General features: G+C 43.4%; 1 protein-coding gene across 1 annotated transcript in view; it reads left to right on the top strand.

The window, feature by feature from the left end:
• The window catches only part of grna.1 (granulin a, tandem duplicate 1), a 31,079-nt gene extending 10,294 nt beyond the window's left edge, over nucleotides 1–20,785 (top strand). The window contains exons 3-6 of the mRNA XM_078239036.1: nucleotides 4,354–4,602; nucleotides 6,884–7,138; nucleotides 9,508–9,765; nucleotides 19,152–20,785. Coding sequence (XP_078095162.1) covers nucleotides 4,354–4,602; nucleotides 6,884–7,138; nucleotides 9,508–9,765; nucleotides 19,152–19,298 — 909 coding nt within the window. The 3' untranslated portion in view covers nucleotides 19,299–20,785. The remainder of the gene's footprint in view (nucleotides 1–4,353; nucleotides 4,603–6,883; nucleotides 7,139–9,507; nucleotides 9,766–19,151) is intronic.
• The last annotated feature ends 364 nt before the right edge of the window (nucleotides 20,786–21,149 follow it).

Here is a 21,149-nt window from a genome sequence, read left to right as displayed (position 1 = left end):
AGGGATTAGCAGGTAAATATGTGGGGGTAGGGCCTGGGTGGGATTGTGGTCGGTGCAGACTTGATGCGCCGAATGGCCTCCTTCTGCACTGTAGGGTTTCTATGATTTCTATGAAAAAGCTCCCTGTAGCTCATCCAGCATTTCATTCCCAGGCTATTAAGCCAATCAGTTGCTACATTATGCTTATATTAGCCTTATGCTACTCAAACCTATTCCCAGTTTGGGGTTTTACTAGTTGATTACTTGGGGTGTTCAACATTATCAATCACTACCATAAATGGTCTTATTTACATAAATAATAATACAAATGGTAACAGAGAAAATTAGAGCAGGAGGAGGCCGTTCGGCCCTTTTGAGTTTGATGTACCATTCATTATGATCCTGGCTGTTCACCCAACTAAATAGCCTGATCCCATCTTTCCCGCCCCCCCATATTCTTTGACCCCTTTCACCCCAAGAGCTATATCTAACTCCTTCTTGAAAACATATTGGCCTCAAGTGCTTTCTGTGGTGGTGAATTCCACAGGCTTCCCACTCTGGTGGGTGGCACAGTGGCACAGTGGTTAGCACTGCTGCCTCACTGAACCAGAGACCTGGGTTCGATTCTTGGCTTGGGTCACTGTCTGTGTGGAATTTGCACGTTCTCCCTGTGTCTGCGTGGGTTTCTTCCTGGTGCTCCGGTTTCCTCCCACAGTCCAAAGATGTGCGGATTAGGTTGTTTGGCCATGCTAAATTGTCCCTTAGTGTCAGGGAGACTAGCAGGGTAAATACATGGGGTTATAGGGATAGTGCCTGGGTGGGATTGTTGTTGGTGCAGGTTTGATGGGCCGAATGGTCTCCTTCTGCACTGCAGGGATTCTATGACTCTCTGGCTGAAGAATATTTTCTCATCTCCTAAAAGCTTTCCCTCTTATCCTTAGATGATGACCCCTGGTTCTAAATTCCCCCATCATTGAAAACCACCTTCCTGCATCATTAGTCTGGTTAAAATGTTATAGTTTTCTATGAGATCCCCCCTCATTCTTCTGAATTCCAGCAAATATAACATTAACTGGTTCAATCTCTCCTCATACATCAGTCCTGCCATCCCAGGAATCAGTCTGGTAATCCTTTGCTGTACTCCCTCTATAGCAAGAACATCCTTTCTCAGATAAGGTGACCAAAACTGCATACAATATTCCAAGTGCGGCCCCATCAAGGCCCTGTATAATTGCAGCAAGACATCCCTGCTTCTGTACTCAAATCATCTGGAAGGCCAACAATACACTTTTCCTTCTTTACTGCCTGTTGCACCTGCATGCTTACCTTCAGCGACTGGTGTAGATGACACCCAGATCTCTTTGCATATTCCTCTCTCTCTATTTATAGACATCCAAGTAATAATCTACCTTCCAGTTTTTACTACCAAAGTGGATAACCTCACATTTATCTACTTTATGCATCTGCCACGCATTTGTTCACTCATTCAAATTTGTCCAAATCCATCTCTGCATCCTCCTCACAGCTCACCCTCCCACCCAGCTTTGTGCCACCTGCAAATTTGGAGAACCATTCCAGAACCACAGCAGTGTGGTAGACTCTTAAATGGTCTATCACACCATGGAGTTCAAGGGTAAATAGGGCTGGGCACTGTGACACCCATATCCAACAAATAAAAAAACAGATTGCCAGTTAAAAAGCTGCCAGATAGATTTTTTCCATCTTTAGTTTAATGGTACTATGGCAAACCTGAATCATTCTTGATTGTGGTGGAATATTTATTGGAGCTTTTCATTCTAGTTCAAAGCATTAAATTAGATAGAAATCTTGAGCCCAGACTCTCGGTGCGTGGGAATGGCGATGCACGCTCAAAATCCAGAGGGTTCTGAAAAACGTGGTTCTTGACGGCGAGATGGAGTTTTGCAATTTTTGACCAGGCCCATTGGTGGAATGATGTGGAACACACCCCAGAACATTGGGAACCTTATTTTAATACTTTAGCATCTCATTAGCGAGCACTCACTCCGGATATCGAGCCCACACCAAATACTCAGCAGCTGCCGTTGTGACGTCACGCTGACGCCATTTACAACAGTTGTACACAAGTGTAAACTTGGTGTCTTCACCTCAGGAGGTGAGCGCTCAGGCAGCCATTTCTCCTCAGCCTGTCCAATACTCAATGGGCACCAGGGAGAACACCAGGGAGACACAGATAAATACAGCCCAGGGCTGAGGGTGGGGGTCAGTCTCACCATACGGGGGGGGGGGCGGGGGGGGGGGGGGGGTGGAGAGGGGGAGGAATGGGTGGGTCAGATGTCATGAGAAAATGGAGGCTCAATGCTATTCACCCTGGTGGTGACCAGAGGAAATAATGTGGGGAGGTGGCTGTTGTGTCAGAGGGGATATTGGGAGGAAGAGCAGATATTCACTCAGTGAATGTGGAAGCACTTGAGTGGAAGTCACAGAGATATGGAGCGGTGAGGATCAGGGCTGTGGTAGGACTCCTCGTGGTGTTCTCACTCATTCGGTGCATGAGAATCATGGAGCCTGTGGAGTTGGCCTTTTGCTAATCGCAATTGACCAGCAGCAGAGACAAAGACATGCTGCTGCATGTGCCCAGGACCAGAGGCCTGCAGCTGTCCAGGGAGCACAGGATTAACCTCACAAACAGTACCGGCCTAGAATCCTCATACCTCATACCTTCAGCTGTCTGAGCCTCAGTGCTGGAGAAGGCTGTGTCTATCCCGGGGGACAGTGGACCACCTCTGCCACAAGCTGCACAAACTGACACCCCTTGGAACTGGAGGACACCCAATGCTTGTGAATCTTAAAGTCAAAGCCTCACTAAACATTTCACCAGCGGCTCCTTCCAGGGCAGTATAGGGGACCTCTGTGGCATCTCCCAGACTGCCACTCACAAATATATCAGGAAGCTCACAGATGCTCTGTATGCAAGGGCAGAGATGTTTATAAACTTGGACCAGGATCAGGCGAGCCAGGACGCCAGGGACATGGGCTTCACCCTCATAGCAGGGATGCAATGTGCTTCATGCGGGTGTGTGCCCGTTTCCCATGACAGTTATATCTTGGGTCGCTCGCAAATACCAGCTGCCATTGAATGGGAGCAGCAGCTGGAGGATGGCTGCTCGGGGACAAGAGGTACCCATTCAAAAAGTGGCTGATAACGCCAGCGCGGAGGCCACAAACACCAGTGAGACTCGATACAATGAGGCTCAGGCTTCAACGTGTGAGCTGGTGGAGCAGGCCATTGGATTGCTGAAGATGTGGTTCCAGTACCTGGATCGGTGCCTGGTCTACAATACAGCCCCCGGAGGGTCTCCTGCATTATTGTGGTGTGCTGCACGCTCCATAACTTAGTGCTGCAGACAGGAGACCACCTGGAACAGGATGGAATGGGCGAGTGCTGCATCTCCTCAGTGAGGATGATGTTGAGGAGGGAGGTGGACATGACAAAGCTGAGGAGGAGAAGGAGGAGGAAGGCAGGGCTATGGACAGGGACAGAATGGGCCACCCAACAAGGGAGGCCCTTATAACATCTCGTTTTAAGTGTCCCCCCCCCCCCTCCCGCCCCCACCCCCCTCCCTCCGAGGTGTCGGGTAAAACAAAGAATGTGGTGCCAGCATCATTCAACTAATGTTGCACATCTTCATGGGCCGAAGCCATTGGCTGAAGCCATTGGCCAGACTCTACAGGAACATGATGACTTTAGACTTGCCGCGAGGACAGAGCGATGTTCCTCTCATCCTCAGCGGTATGTCTGACTCCTGCCTAACAGAGAGCTGAATGTTCCCTCCCAATGAACGGGCAGAGGGTGAGCTTCATAACCCGATTCAGATGAGCAGCAGGTACTGCAGGTCACTTTGGGGTACGTGCTCAGCTCTTCAGTTTCACCTTTCACTCGAGGTGGGTGGACTCTCAGCATTTCGACAGCCCCTTGGCCTCTGGCGCACAGGTGCAATGTTGCACGATTGAAATGCTCTAACCTTGATGGTGGGGGGGGTGCTGGGGAGTGTCCCATGAATGGCAATGTGGGAAGGGTTTCTGGGGTTTTGGTAGAGAGAGGAGGGGCGGTTGAATTTAGCAGTTAGTAGCTAGGAAGCAATCAGGTAATGCAAAACTATCAGAGCAACATCAAATATTTGCTTTTCACTATTTTACCAGAGGCATCACACCATTAAAAATAAGACGATTGATCTTTCCACTATAATAGTGGTTGTATGGTAATATCACATAGGATAATTGCTGGGTTTGGATTACATTTGTAACCTCTACCTCGTGATTGTAATGTATATAAAGCTACCGAATCAACTTTATAAAGTTTTAACAATGATATTTTTCTGGATTTATATTCAGACTGCCCGTTGTGATACAATGTGCTCTCCACGTGAGGACTCAGGTGATAGCTCTCCATCATCTATGGCACTGGAGTATAACAGCATTTCAGTGGAAGGCAAGACACTTGAAATGGAGACAGGAGCTCCAAGCGGCAGTGTGAAGAGTGACAGTTTTATAATTCACTGTGATGCTACACATTATTGTTCAGATGGCTATAGATGCTGTCATATGCAGAGTGGAGGTTGGAGCTGCTGTCCATATCTTACGGTAGGTTAAAACATGTATCACTGAAATGTAAATGCAGCCTTTAAAATTCACACAACTTTATGTCATCCTCCACAGTACAAAGGAGACACACACACACACACACGACATATTTTGACATTGATACCACTACCGTAAGCAAGAACTGATGGGTAAGGGTAAGGCCAGCTCAAGGAACAAGGTATCAGTTATACCTTCTTCTGCAAAAGTAAACCCGAAGATCACCGCCTACATGGAGTTGGCTTCATAATTATGGTTTAAAAATAAGGAGGGTTTGTTGCAATTGTACAGAGTGGTGGTGCGGCCTCACCTGGAATACTGCATATGGTTTTGATCCCCTTATCTTAAAAGGATATAGTAACTTTGGAGGCAGTCCAAAGGAGGCTAATTCCTGGGATGAGAGGGTTGTCCTATCAAGAGGGAGTAAATAGTCTGGATCTGTATTCCTTGGAATTTAGAAGAGTCAGGAGTGACCTTATTCAAACATACAAGATCCTGAAGAGGTAGATGGTAAGTTTTCTCACCAATTGGACAGTCTCAAACAAGGGACATAGCTACAAGATAAATGGGCCAGTCATTCAAAAATTGTGTGTAGAAATTTCTTCTCACAGAGGGAGATGAATCCCTGAATTCTCTGCCCCAAAGGGTAGTGGAGGATGGATCATTACAAGTATTTCAAGTGGAGGTGGATAAATATTTGATAGATCAAAGGATAGAGGGCTCTGGGGAAATGGCACAGAAAAGGAGCTGAGGCCGGCATTGATCAGCCATGATCGGATTAAATGGCGGGGCAGACTTGAAGTGCCTAGTGGCCTAATCCTGCTTCTATCCCTTGCGTTCCTGTGTTCTTGTGTGAAACCACCCCATGCGAGAGAGGCTCCTAGGCTGAGACATTCTGGGAGCTAGCTACAGCCATGTAGCTGCTGAACAATTCTTATTACTAATTACCCTTTGGTGTTCACTAATGGAGTGTCAGAGAATGCATCTTTACATCTGGTGACAAGGATGAACTGTCATGACACTGCCTCTGGCCCGTTGGTTTTAATATCGTGTTTTAATGGAAGTCTGGGGAAAACATACGCACCAGAATACTTCACTTTGGGTGAATAGACCCATTTGAGATATTGAGGCATTGCCAGAGCCTGAGTAGTGCTGAATCAGAAAAGATGGGCAGCTACAAGATGGGTGAGCAATGAAGAGGACACAGCAGGACCCCTGGTCAGAATCCATGAGAAGGGTGAACGAAATACAGAAACATACCTCGTAGACTCAGTGAGGTCTGTGAGGCTCAGTACATTAAAGCAGCTGAAAGACAGATGCAGCAACGCAAAAGAAAAGAGAAAGTATTCCTATTGGGAGCAAAGAGCTGCGACTTTAGCTTTTCTTTAATATAGAAGACAAATTAACAAGTTTTAAAAACAACGGCCCCATCAGTCCTCAAGCGTGACAGGTCTTTGGGTGTGAGTGAGATAGACAAAAAACTAGCACATTAAAAACAAGAATAAAATGGGCTGTGCAAACGGCCAGAAGAAAACAAAATCCACAGTTTGCTGAAATTACCTTCCCTTCAAAAAAGGAGAAGTTTTTAAAATTCTAAAAAAAGAGCTGTCAGATTCGTGCCCAAATGCTGAAAGCTTGAGGAAATAAACAGAGAGAAAACCAATAGCTAACTGAGTGACAAAAATGACAGTCTTAAAGTGGTAATACACGGAAAGAGGTAATACATTTAAACTGGCAACCACAGGAAGAAACAGTTAGCTATGGACAGGCAAATTAGAGAAGATCCCAGATAGAAGGCAACTCTCAAGAATAGGTCCATAGGTAATGAAGACCTCAATGGAGAGGCAACCGAAGATCTCAGAAGATTCCATAAAGACCTCAAAGGGGAGGCAAAAGAAGTCCTGAGGTAGGCAGCAATGAAAGACTGCAGAAGGAGGACAATGAAACCAAATGACCAAATGAAGGACAATGAGAGAATTGCAGTCTGGTAACAAGTCAACACATGGTCAGGGAACAGTCCAGGACAGAACTCAGTGAGCAGCAAGCCTGCATGGCACATCTCCATGCAAGACCATATTTGGAATTATAAATAGTTAAAGTCTACCAATGTAAATGTTTATGTTTGGACACCACCGCAATATTGGCTGTATGGCAATATCATGTAGGATCATTTCTGGGTTTTTTCGCATTCTTAAGCTCTAACTCTTGCTTCTGATGTAGATACGATGGCCTTAACCAACTTCACAAAGTTATAATAATGGTATTTTCCTGGATTTTTCTTTAGACAGTCTGTTGTTTCGGTGGCACGAAATGCTGTCCAAGTAACTACGTCGGTGATATCTCTCCATCATCTATGGCGCTGGAGTATAACACCATTGCAGTGGAAAGCAAGACACTTGAAATGGAGACACAAGCTCTGAGCACCAGTGTCAGCATTGACAGATCAGTCATTTACTGCGATAGCGTACATTACTGTCGAGATGGAGATACCTGCTGTAGATCACAGAGCGGAGTTTGGAGCTGCTGTCCATATCCTGGGGTAGGTTACATACAGTTTTATTAAAATATAAATAATTAATTTACATTTATTTTATCTTATGTCGTCCAAAACCCCACAGTGGAAGGGAACTAACTACTCTCTGGCCATAGCCAACAATAAAATAAAATTAAAAGCAAAAGGCTGCGGAAATCTGAAACAAAAACAGAAAATGCTCTAAAAACTCAGCAGGTCTGGCAGCATCTATGGAGAGAGAAACAGAGTTAATGTTTCCAGTCCGTATGACTCTGTACGAAGAAGAGTTATATGGACTGAAACCATTAACCTTTGCTTTTCTCTCCACAGATGCTGCCAGATCTGCTGAGATTTTCCAGCATTTTCTGTTTATATATAACAAAATAAAATTAGTAGTGTAAACATGGCATTGCTAAGTATCACTGTCCACAGCAACCTCTCACTTGTTTACTGTGGTGATTAGACATTACTGTCCTGATGGAAATAGGCCATACGTACCAGCTCAAACAGCATGTGATTGTTATCCACAGCCTACAGTTCTTTGGCAATAACTTGAGAGGGGAAATGAAAATGAAAATAAGATTGTCAAAGAGAGAATAGAGAATACTGTGACAATTGACTCAAAAGGGAACTCAAAAATCTTCTACTGGCACGTAAATAGTAAATGGCTAATAAGAGTTGGAATGGGTCCTACTAGGGCCAAAGAGGATGTTTTATGGCAAGAAACACAGGGCAAGCTTAAAATTCATAATAAGTATTTTGCATTGGTGCTTACTAAAGAAAAGGATGCTAGCAAAATATTCGTAGCAGCAGAAAGGGTAGAGGTCATGGATAGGGTGAAAATTGATGGGCAGGATGTATTGGAAAGGCCTGGAATGCATAGAATAGATAAACCCCCTGAACCAATTGACTTGCACACCAGGTTGAAAAAGGTATTGAGGGTAGAGATAGTGAAAGGGCTTGTCTTCCAATCGGCTCAATATGCGAAGGAGCCAGAAGACTGGCAGCTGCAGCACCCTTGGATAATAAAGTGAGGGCATTTCTACCAACTACAGGTCAGTCAATTTAGGAACGATATGAGGATTCCTGAGAGGGCACAGAGGAAATTTACCAGAATGATTCAAGATGAGAGTTACGAGATGAGAAAGGAGCTGTTGGGTTTATTCTCCTTGGGGTTAAGGAGAGAATGGATCGAAGCGTACAAGAAATATTAAAAGTTTAGTTAGATCAAGTAAAAGATGAAAAGCTGTTCCCAGCTGATTGTCGAGGGGACATAGAGTTAAAGTTTTAGGCAAAAGAGACAGGGGGGATGCGAGGAAGAACTTTTTTAATGCAGCAAGTGATAATGACCCAGAATCTATGCCTATAAGTGTAGTGGAACCTGAGAAAATCAATGATTTTAAATAGAAATTGAGTGGACACTTGAGAGGAATAACTTGCAGGGCTCTAAGATAGAGTTGGGGAATTACACTGACACTACTAAGATCCGACATGGGCTAATGGGTGAAATGGCTTTCTTTCATTCCATTATGATTCTATAACTCTCTCTATAACTCTCTTCATTTTGGCAGGAAGAATGCAGAGAGAGACAGTATAAAATAAAGAGAGAAACACTTCGGGGGTCGTAAATATACATTAGCCATTGAAGGTGGCAGGCCATGATGAGAGAGCTGTTAATAAAGCATACAGTACCCTAGGTTTTATAAATAGGGACATTAAGTACAAGAGTATGGAAGTCACGTTGAACATGTATTAGGCACTAATTAGGCCTCATCTGAAATATTGCATCCAGTTTTGGGCACTAAACTTGAGGAAGGATGTGAAGGCATTGGAGAGAGTACACAGGAGATTAACAAGAATGATTCCAGGGATATTCTGTGAGCACAGAATGGTGAGATTGAATCTGTCTTCCTTGAAACAAATAAGGCTAAGAGGAGATTCGATGGAGTATACGAGATTTGAGGGGTATGGACAGGATAAATGGTGAGAAACTTCATCAAGAGCTAAAGGGCACAAATTCAAAATAACGACCAAAAGGAATAGAAGAGATGTGAATAAAACTTTTTTCACCCAGAGGGTGATTGTAGTCTGGGACAAACTTCCTGAAAGTGTAGTGGAGGTAGGTTTGATCAAGGTATTCAAAAGGGAGTTGGATTGCTATCTGAAAAGAAAGGATGTGCAAGGTTGTGGGGATAAGGCAGGGGAGTGGGACTAGATAGAATGCACTTTCAGAGGGTCAGTGCAGACTTGATGGGTCAAATGACATCCTTCTGCATTGTAAACATTCTGTGATTCTATGATAATTTCCACAATGTTTTTACAAACAGTTATTGAGTGAAAGTGCAAGTTACCTGCCCTACTTGTAAAATAACTCTTTGGTCTTTATTTCCTGTTAGGCCGTTTGTTGTAAAGGTGGTGTCCACTGCTGCCCTCATGGCAGCAAATGCGATCTTCAAAGGTCAAGGTGCATAATGGATAGTCACAGTATCCCATGGCTCACCAAGATACCTGCACAGATTGGGTCAGAAGCTCTACAGAATAGTGTCAGTAATGAAGATTCATTGGTTTATTGTGATGAAACACATGTTTGTAAAGCTGGAAGCACATGCTGCAAGAACTGGCACAAAGAATGGGAATGTTGCCCATACCCGAAAGTAAGTCCGTATTGATGGTGTGAATTGTGTATTTGTTAAAACACTGCTTGTTTATCTCAATCATTTGAATCTGAATTCATTCAATTGTGACATCATAAAACAGTTTAATTGAAAATTACAATTGCAATGCTCAAAGGCCTCTTTACAATTCTGATTTATTCTGAATCAACCTATCATGCTGTTAGATTCACTCATTAGGGATTTGGTAACATGTTGTGAATTCATTTATTTAGACGAGGCATATGAGAACAGTAATATAAAAGTAGGAAACTTGAAGACATCAATTTGAGTATGGGCTTTGCCCAAAGGTAAACGTAAAACTAAGACTGGGTCACGTGACCCTCTTCCCTTTTTATGATTTCATGCTGCTACCTCTTAAAGGCATTTTACGACATCCCCCTTTCTTTTTAAAGATACTTTCCCTCCTCCCAAAGAAGTATAAACATTTTCAATATTTGTTACTGTTTAGTTACCATATCATAAGCATATAGAGCAGATGAATCTATCAACATCTAAAATATAGGTGTAATCTGCTAGTAGGTCCAGATCTTGTAAAAGTAACCTTGTCTGGTGGTGTCTTTAATTGCTCACAGTGATCTGTGGGGTTGTCATTCTTGGATGTTGTTCCTTGTTTCATCTGAGTGCTTGTCCTTGATGTGACAGGACTGCATAGTTGTTGAGGAGCTGGAATGCTTCTGATTTGTCCTTGGTTACATCTCACTTTTTGCACCTCTCTGTGTAATAACTTCACATGACCTTGGTTCCAAACAAATCTCTGCCAACTTGGCTGGTTGGCACATAAACTGGCCCAACTGTAAACATGGATAATTCTGCATTATTATTGTGCAGTTTTAGAAATTGCTCTCTGGTTTGCGAGAGAGCAGAAAGAGTAAGAGTAGATAGATTGGTACACACTGGTCTGCCAAACATAAGCTCTGTTGGTGATAGAAATGCTGCATTTAAAGATGTTGCTCTCAGATGTAACATTGCAAAGTGTAGTCTAACCTCATTAGTCTAATCTAACCTCATTACAGTCTTAATTCAAACATAGAAAAAAAGAGCCAAACTCCAGACTTGAGATGAGAGAGACTGACCTTGACATCAGGACAGCATTTCACCTAGTGTGGCATCAAGGAACTCTTGCAAAACTGGAGTCAATGGGAATCTGTGGGAAAACTATCCACTGGCTGAAGTCATACATAGTACAAAGGAAGATGGTTGGGGTTGTTGAGGATCAATAATCTCACTTCCAGATTACTGTAGGAGTTCTTCGTGGTAGTATCCTCAGCTCAATCATCCCAGCTGCTTCATCCTTCCTTCCATTATAAGGTCTAAAGTGGGGATGGTTGCTGTTGATTGCATAATGTTCAGCACCATTTGCATTTCTTTAGATACAGGGGCATTCCATTTCCAAATGCAGCAAGACCTGGGCAATATCAAGACTTGACTGACAAGTGACAAGTAACATTCATGCCACACAAATGCCAGGCAGTGACCATCTCCAACAAGAGAGAATCTAACCATAACCCCTTGACATTCAATGGCATTACCATCACTGAATCTCACACAATCAACATCCTGGGGCTTACCATTCAACAGAAACTCAACTGGACTAGCCCTATAAATACTGTGCTACAATATCAGGTCAAAGATTAGATTACCTGAGTCAAGTAACTTGCCTCTTGATTCCCCAAAAATTGTCCACCATCTACAAGGCATGAGATGGAATATTCCTCGCTTGCCTGGATGAATGCAGCCCCAACAACACTCAAGAAGCTTGACACCATCCAGGACAAAGCACCATCCACAAACATTCACTCCTTCCACCACCAACACACAGTGGCAGCAGTGCATACCATCTACAAAATGCACTGCAGGTGACTCACAAGGGCTCTTTAGACAGTACCTTCCAAACCTAAGACCACGACCTTCTACAGGTGTCAAATTCAAATGATCTATAGGGCAAAACTCCTTCTTATGAAAGTAGTAGCAGGCCAGATCAATATTGTTTTACAAAAGTTATATCCATTGAATTTAATATATTTAATGAGATCCAGACATTCCAATCATAAGAACTTCGATAAGCTATGTATGTGAAATACAATAAAATGAAAGAAATATTTGAAGAAAGAATAGATGACAAATATAACATATTAACTATCAAGTTGATGTATCTGTGTCAGACACCTGACTTTGTTTTTCTGTCACCAACTTTGCGATGTTCTGTTCCATGGATTGCATGGAAACTACTTTTAGAATAGCATTCAAATATTTGTTGGTCAAATTAGAATGCAGTTTGGATTTGTTAATATTCATTAATGAAAAAAAGTTGCTTGAGTAAGTATGTTGTGCCAAAAAATGATAGTATTTTTGAGGCATACAATTTCATTTGAATGTAATTCACCCCAAATATCCATAAAACTTTTGGGTTTTCAATGTTGCAAATTTTTCCTTCAGTTTCATGCCACACTTATGTTATGCACATTTGTAAATGCACACTGTTCACAGAATCATAGATTCATAGAATCTCTACAGTGCAGAAAGAGGCCATTCAGCCCATTGAGCTTGTACTGATGACAATCTCACCCAGGCCCTATCCCCAACCCCACATATTTACCCTGCTAATCCCCCTGACACTAAGGGGCAATTTAGTATGGCCAATCAACCTAACCTGCATATCTTTGGACTTTGGGCCATATGATGAATGTGGTTAAGTGTAATTTTACATTACAAGTAATTCTGCAGCTATTTATATATGCACAAATGCACTTTAGTTAGAAGAAATATAGGCCTAAATTGCACACACGAGAGAAACTGATGGCTTCTTCTTACAATATGTCGTACAAAAATGGCAGCAAGGTTGTGTGTGTGTGCCTTCGTGGTTAGTTGTACTGTGCAGATGCACACACTGCCTCACCACTTAACAGAAAAATTAATATAAATTTAGAAATGTTTGGCAAGTTGCAAGGCAACCTCACGCAGCCCACATCTGGCCCACAGTCCCTAGGTTTGATATCCCTAGAAGGACAGGGGCAGCAGGTATATGACACCACCACCAGCTGGAGTTTTCTCTCCAGGCCACTCACTCTCATTCTGACTTGGAAATATATCACTGTTCAGTGTTGCTGGCTCAACAGGACTGTGGTTATAATGACACCACATGAACTGCAGTAGTTCAAGAAGGCAGCTCACCACCACCTTCTCAAGGGTAAATTGGACTCACGTGTTCATGAATATGCTGAATTGAATCAGGCCATCCTTCAATGATGGTTTTCCACAGTCCCTGTAATGCAGAATCTTTCATTGTTTTTTCTTGTAGCAGCTGGTATTCACCTTACGCAAGATGCACCAGATCAATTTGGAGAAAATCTTCAAGCTCAGTGTCAATTAAGTCAACTTGTAAATCTGTTTTCGCTCTGTTAAGCAATCTACTAAGTGTACCCAATAGTTTGCTGGCTCGTACTTAATCTCACAGTCGTAACCTTGAATCTTTGTCAAGAGACTTTGGAATCTTGGCAGTGTATTGGTTAATGATTTGTGTCACATCATTTCCAGTGACTTACAGTGGTCTCTGCTACAAATCTTTTTCCAAATAGGTAGGTATGAACACATAATACAAACACTAAAGGGTGGCAGTGGTTAGCACTGCTGCCTCACAGCACCAGGGACCTGGGTTCAATTCCCGGCATTAGTCACTGTCAGTGCGGAGTCTGCATGTTCTCCCCGTGCCTGCGTGGGTTTCCTCTGGGTGCTCCAGTTTCCTCCCACAGACCGAAAAACTTGCTGGTTAGGTGGATTGGCCGTGGTAAATTCTCCATCAGTGAACCTGAATAGGTGTCGGAGTGTTGCGACTACAGTAATTTCATTGCAATGTTAATGTGAGCCTACTTGTGACACTAATAAATAAACTTAACTTATAACTTAAAGCTAATGTTTCCCACTTGATATTGGATTGTGCCACAGATAGAAATTCTGAAGCAAGTGAAATTAGCTTGCCTTTTTGTAATATGCGTGCCCCCAGACCTGTGAGGCACTTATCGCCAGGGCAGTTGTCTCATAGAAATCATAGAAACCCTACAGTACAGAAAGAGGCCATTCGGCCCATCAAGTCTGCACCGAACACAATCCCACCCAGACCCTACTCCCAGATCCCTACATATTTTACCCACTAATCCCTCTAACCTACGCATCTCAGGACACGAAGGGCAATTTTAACATGGCCAATCAACCTAACCTGCACATCTTTGGACTGTGGGAGGAAACCGGAGCACCCGGAGGAAACCCACGCAGACACGAGGAGAATGTGCAAACTCCACACAGACAGTGACCCAAGCCGGGAATCGAACCCAGGTCCCTGGAGCTGTGAAGCAGCAGTGCTAACCACTGTGCTACCGTGCCGTCTCCCTAGGATCGTGACATCGCAATGTTGATGCTTCTGACAATGACTGTTTCAATGATTCGAAGATGCATTGCTGATCTTTGTTCCCCTTTCCCAATGATTTCCTCAGTGATGACAATTTGTGAGTGAAAGTAGGAATGGACAGAGGGAAGAAATTAAAGAGAATTAGACATTTTCAAAGATTGTTCTTATTTTGAGGAGTTGAAATAGCCTTAACATCCTCTATTTTACTTCAATTGGGACATATGACACTACTGAAATAAATAGAATGGAAGAAATCAATCTATTGCACATTGATGAATGTTCACAGAATGTTGAACATCAACCTTTCCTAACATGCCATATTTGCACCAATATATGCAGATTATGGGTATGTTCATGCTTCATTTTACCCACAACAGCAATGGAAATGCAGATTCACCCAGGCACAGTGTTCAATGTGAGCTTAAAAGAGATCCTGGCCCATCAAATAGCTCAGAAGGAAATTATTAAACCCCACAGTCCTGTTAGGGAAGGAATATTGTCCAAATAGGGTACAGAGTGTAAGAAACTTGTGGGACTTCTGTGCATGATATACTGACAAGTAGCAATATTTAACATCAATCTTCAAGAAGAATTTTGCATCTACATATCATGGATTTTGTTCTTCCAATGTAAATATTTTATAAGGACAACATTTTCAAGCTGCGTTTAAATTGGGCGGCACGGTGGCACAGTGGTGGGCAGCAGGGTGGCACAGTGGTTAGCACTGCTGCCTCACAGCACCGGGGACCCATCTTAGATTTCCGGCTTGGGTCACTGTCTGTGGGGAGTTTGCATGTTCTCCCCGTGTCTGCGTGGGTTTCCTCCGGGTGCTCCGGTTTCCTCCCACAGTCCAAAGTGCTGGTTAGGTTGATTGGCCATGCTAAATTGCTCCTTAGTGTCAGGGGGACTAGCTTGGGTAAATAGGTGGGGTTATAGGGATAGAGCCTGGATGGGATTGTGGTCAGTACAGACTCAATGGGCTGAATGGCCTCCTTCTGCACAGTAGGTATTCTATGAATATGATTCTATGAGTAACTATAGGGGCTGTTTTATCGAAGGATCATTTAGACCTGAAACATTAAAAGGGGCAGCACGGTGGCACAGTGGTTGGCACTGATGCCTCATAGCACCAGAGATTTGGGTTCAATTCCAGCCTTGGGTCACTGTCTGTGTGGAGTTTGCACATCCTCCCCGTGGCTGCATGGGTTTTCTCTGGGTGCTCCGGTTTCCTCCCACAGTCCAAAAGATGAGCAGGTTAGGTTGCTTGGCCATGGTAAATTGACTCGAGTGTCAGAGGGATTAACAGTGTAAATATACAAGGTTACAGGAATAGGGCATGGATGGGATTGTGGTTGGTGCAGACTCGATGGGCCAAATGGCCTCCTTCTGCACTGTAGGGATCTATGATTCTATGAAATGTCATGGATTGAGGCGTACTCTCAATCATCTCTTCTAATGATTCCATCCTTCTTGGCCCTTCAGTTTGTCTTGTAAGTCAATGCGCCATTTGAATTGCTGATCAATTGATGGACTTGCATTCTCCTGAAATTGTATTATTGCAGTTCCTTCAAATTTGCCAAATTTGTCAAAACATTTTTAATGTTTCAATATTAGATTGTGAACTGAGGTGATAAGAGTCATTTCAGAGTTTGGTCTGCCTTGCAAAGTCTGATTAATTTATTGGATTGTGACTAGTACAAGGTCAAAGCATGCCAGTAAACATGCAATGACTGGACCATTAGTATCCATGATGTAGAACATGATCACAAAATTGGTTGTATTTGCGCCCAGGACTATGGAACATGCGCATGGAATTAATGAATGGTTGTATGCTGAAAGTTTCACAGTTTTGCCATGGTCTTCCTTGTCTGTTTAGAATTCAGAGGGGCACTATCTTGGCATTTGCCTCATATCAATCTTGGCCAATTATGAATAGTTACGAACTTTACCAGGGCAACTAATTTAAATCTTAGTATACATTTTGGATGGTGAGATGGCATCTGTTTTTTGCATCAGATTGATGATGTGAAACATGTATTTCAATGCACATTTATCCACTGTGCACATCATTGTAATATTCTGGATCATCAGTCATCTCATTTATATGTTACTAAAGGAACACTGGACGATTATTCTTATTGCTTGAAGGTACCAATCATATGCAGTCTGTTTGGATAAATATACAGCTCTTTGCAGCTGTATCAGCCTTTGTTCTAATGCATTACTGCTGCCAATGATACATTCTGCCACACGTCTCGCAAAACTGCTGAAAAACTGGATATTTCCTTGCATGCTGAAGGCCACACTTTGCGTGTCTTGTTAGGTTGGGTGTTCTAGTAAGTGCAGTAATAATTGGGGTGACATTTAGGACATGTAGGGCCCGATTTTACCATTTTCATTCTAAGTGTTGAATCTGGGCGTAATGCAGATCCGATTTAGAAATCTGCTTTCAGGCGCCCCCATACGAACTCAGCCTGAAAAAAAAAATCGCGGGTCCCATTCGCGCTGTGGGCGGGGCTTAGCGCGCCCCAAACGATCGGAGCTCTGAACTGCATACGCACAGTTAAAAACAAAATTTGAAAGAGTGCGCCCGTGTCAGATCGCTCCCAGGCCGCAGAAAGCGGAAAAAGCGGCTCGGGAGCGAAAAGCAGGAGCGATGGTCCCCACAGACATCACTGTCCCCCTTATCCACCCACCCCACTACCCACAGACATCGCTGTCCCCCTTATCAACTCCCCCCCCCACTACCCACACACATCATTGTCCCCCTTATCCACCCCCCTCTACCCAGACTGATCACCACCCCTGCCCCTCTCCCACCCACCGATCGCCCGCAGAGTGGCAGCGGACCCCCTACCTCCACCAGAGATCTGTCTGACCCCCCCCTCCACCAGAGATCCATCTGCCCCCCCCCCCGCCCCCACCAGTGAACGATCGGGCCTCCCCCACCCACACCCCCCACCAGAGATACATCTTACCCGCCTCCCTTCTCCCCCACCCCCCCGCAAGACAACGATCTGGCCTCACTTCCCTCCCCCCCAGAGAACGGTCTGGCCTCACTCACCCCCTCCCCCTCCCCCAGTCACCGATCTGGCCTCTCTTACCCCTCCCCCCCAGAGGAACATCTGACCCACCTCCTCCTTCCCCCCCACCCCCCCACCCCACCCCCCCTATCAGAGATACATCAGACCTGCCTCCACATCCTCCCCCTCCCAACCAGACAACGACCTGGCCTCACTCCCCTCCCCACCCCCAACCAGAGAATGATCTGGCCCGCCTCCCTCCTCCCCCCCACCACTGATCTGAGTCAGGGAGCCGTTGGAAGCTCTGAACGCGCTCTTCAGCAGCTGGAGCGCCCGATTCAGACTTTTATTCAGCAGGTCCATTACGGCGCGGTTCCGGATCGGCGAATGTGGTGCTAAAGGGGGAAATGCTGATAAAGTTGGGCGGGCAGTTCATTAATTCAATTTAAATGCATGCAAATGCATTTAAATCGCCGAAGCACCCGTTTTGGGCGCGAAGCGGATCGCCACCATTCCTGGGTTTCGGTAAAGTGGCAATCTGCGCGGGCGCGGGCGCGGATCGCGATAATGGACTCACACCCGACTTTACCACATTTCCGCGCCCGAAATCAGGCCCGTAATGTTCATTGACTTGCAAGAATTGTTTGGTACTACTCATCCTTGATGCTTTAGTACTATACATTTTGGCTTTGTTCAGCTGGTCTTTCTTTAATGCTAGGCATTGGAGTGGATGCAATTACCAATTCAACAATTCTGTCTGCTTGCTCTGCATTTAAAAAATTCACATAATGTACCCCTTTCTCAGTATCTGCTACGAAAGTGGTCTATGGATGCTGCAAGCTGTTTTCAAAATGACATGAATGGCAATGAATAAAGAAGTTTAATATCATTATCAACCGTGTTCCAATGTAGCCCTTGGGGATCCTTTCATTCTTCTTTTGTTAATCCTGACATGATAAGGAATTGGGTAAACACATCATAGGTTCATTTATTTGGACGAGATACATGAGAACAGGGCTACGGAGCTCTGCTCAAAGGCAAAAGTGAAACTAAGACTGGATCACATGACACACTTTGCTTTTAAAGTTAAAGTTTATTTATTAGTCACAAGTAAGGCTTACGTTAACACTGCAATGAAGTTTTTGTGAAATTCCCCTAGTTGCCACACTCCGGCGCCTGTTTGGGTCAATGCACCTCACCAGCACGTCTTTCAGACTGTGGGAGGAAACCGGAGCACCCGGAGGAAACCCACGCAGACACAGGGAGAATGTGCAAACTCCACACAGACAGTGACCCAAGCCGGGTCCCTGGCGCTGTGAGGCAGCAGTGCTAACCACTGTGCCACCGTGCCGCCCACCGTGCTTTTGGTGATGTGATGTTGCTTTCCTTTAAAGGAATATTACAACACAATCAATTATTATTTACATTAGTCAGATTGAGCATTGAACATTTAATAGTAATGAAGATGAATTCTATTTTGTTTTTATAAAAATGTTTTCAATATTTTGAAAGCGATGCAGACCAACTTTCCTGTTTTCACTGTCACAAATGCAAAACTGTTTTACCAAAACTACATTTGGCTTAATTCGAATTTATTTATTGTTGATCATAAAGTCATAGAATCCCTACAGTGTAGAAGGAGGCCATTTAGCCCATCAAGTCTGCACTGACTCTTTGACAGTACATTTTACCCAAGGACACCCTCCCGCCCGATCCCCGTAATCGCCGCATTTACCCCACTAATCCCCTTAACCCAAACATCTTGGGACATTAAGGGGCAATTTAGCATGGCCAATCCACCTAACCCTGCACATCTTTTGATATAACATATCAGATATAACAGATGTAAGCAACTTAACTGATGTAAGATATCTGTTAAAGAATCCATATATTTATAAACTTTAATCACTCAACTGATATTTCTTGTATTTCCTTACCAGGCTCACTGCTGCTGGGACGGGCTACACTGCTGCCCCCGTTTCCACTACTGTGACACAAAAAGAAACATCTGTAAACGTATTTTTCATGGAAACAACTGGATCCAGCTCTCATCAGTCAAAAATGCGGAAGAATCTGAAAAAATGTAAAGCCTTCAAGGGCATGTAACGCTGCTGAGTTTATGTTCACAGAGAAGGCACGCTTTTATTAGTTTTAGTTTGAAGCTATAAATGTTGAATTTGTTAACTTGCTTCTTTTTTTCAGTAATCAGAATAAAAAGCAAAATTATTCTTTACCTGGCAACTTCTAAAAACTTGCCAGATGTGTTCCTTTAATTGACTGCGTCAAAGGGAATATGATCAGCTTGTCACAAACTGATTTTCTTTTCTGATTTTCAGAGTTTTAGCAGCAAATGCATGTAGCTTATTAACTGCTATTAAACAATCATCAAAAATATGGCAGGAGGAATTTTCTTCATTTGAAAATAGATTTTATATGTTCTGTCTCCTCTTATTAATACTATATATAAATGATTATATTATAGAAATCACCAAAGTGAGATTAAAACCTTACAAATAAATGACAGAATCAGGATGGAAGCACAAAAACAAGCCACCAAATTTCCATTAGTGCTTTTCTACGCACGGTCCATCTAATCTCATATTTGCTCACTATACCCTTTAATGCTCTTCTCATTTTTATCCAACTTTTAAAGGAACCTGGACTGGTAAATTTCCTTTGAACTGATCCTGTGCTGTAGTTGTAACTTCACTGTTTGTGTTGCAGATATGCTGGCTGGATTCTGTGGCAGTGGCGGATTGATCGCGATCTGTCAATGTTCCCTGTCATTAATGTATTGAAAGTGACCACAGCTTCAAGATCCCAGCTAGAAAGGGATTAGCATGGTTGCTGTCTGTCACTCATTGTTCCAACGCAGGTTCTGCTGTGGTCCCCACACCCTGCTCCCCGAATCCCTCCCAGCAGAGTTGGGAAAGATCGAAATCACTGAGAACTTCAACATTCCCGCTCCCATATTGCTATTTCAAATCCCATAAGAAGTTCCACTTTGTTTAACTGGGCACACCGGGATTTTTAACAGCCAAGTGATTAACAAAATGTGGTCAACAACTTGCATTGCAAAACAAAATTGCAGAAGTATCAAATGTGAAATAATTAATGGAGTTTTAAGAGCTAATTTTGTAACTGGTTTTTAATTTTTTTTCTTCTCCGTGTGCTCTCTGTAAGTATTTTTAAAGATGATCTTACTTTTGTGCTTTGTGTTTCCAGTTTGGGTGGTGTGAAGCTGTTTAAGAGGATTGGCTACTTTTATAGGCTTTGATTCTATTTCTGATTATCTTAAATTTGTGGCCTTCCGCCAGACAGTGAAAGCTATCCAACATGTTTGATCTTATCATCAACTCTTATACATTGCTATCAGATCACACCATAATCTCCCCACCTTCTCAGTTCAATTGGAAAATCTTTCTCAAATCCTTCTTCATATCAGTATCCTTGATAATATGGAGTGTATTTGAGCTGCATTTTGATTCCTTTATAAAATGGTGCACCCAAAATGGCCCACAATGCATCAGCTAAAGCCTAAAATCTTATTAAAATTCAACATTGCTTTCTTGTACTTGTGTTCTATGCCCTTGACTTCCTGGGGGGTTTTTTGCACCTCATTTCAGGTAGTTGCACAATTGAAGGGAGCGTGAAGTTTGGTGAGAACATTATACCATTTCCTGCCCACAAAACTGTTTACAAGTTTTCAAACAAAGCCATAGTGGAGAAGGCAACACCTGGTCAAATGTAGTTGAAAAATGTTAAATAACGAAGTTCTGATTTAATTCTGCAACTTGCTACCCACAATGAGAATGCCAGCACAAAACTGACGTCCAGCATTGCTAGTCAGGTATTTTAAGGCATTTCTTAACTTTTTGTTTCATTACTACTATTCACTACCAAATGGTTAAATTATAAGGAAATGGTAAATGAAGCCC

Source organism: Mustelus asterias, chromosome 2 (assembly GCF_964213995.1).
Source record: "Mustelus asterias chromosome 2, sMusAst1.hap1.1, whole genome shotgun sequence".
NCBI classification, from domain to species: Eukaryota; Metazoa; Chordata; class Chondrichthyes; order Carcharhiniformes; family Triakidae; genus Mustelus; species Mustelus asterias.
The sequence above is the reverse complement of the archived record's forward strand: the minus strand, read 5'-3'. Positions and strand labels throughout refer to the sequence as shown.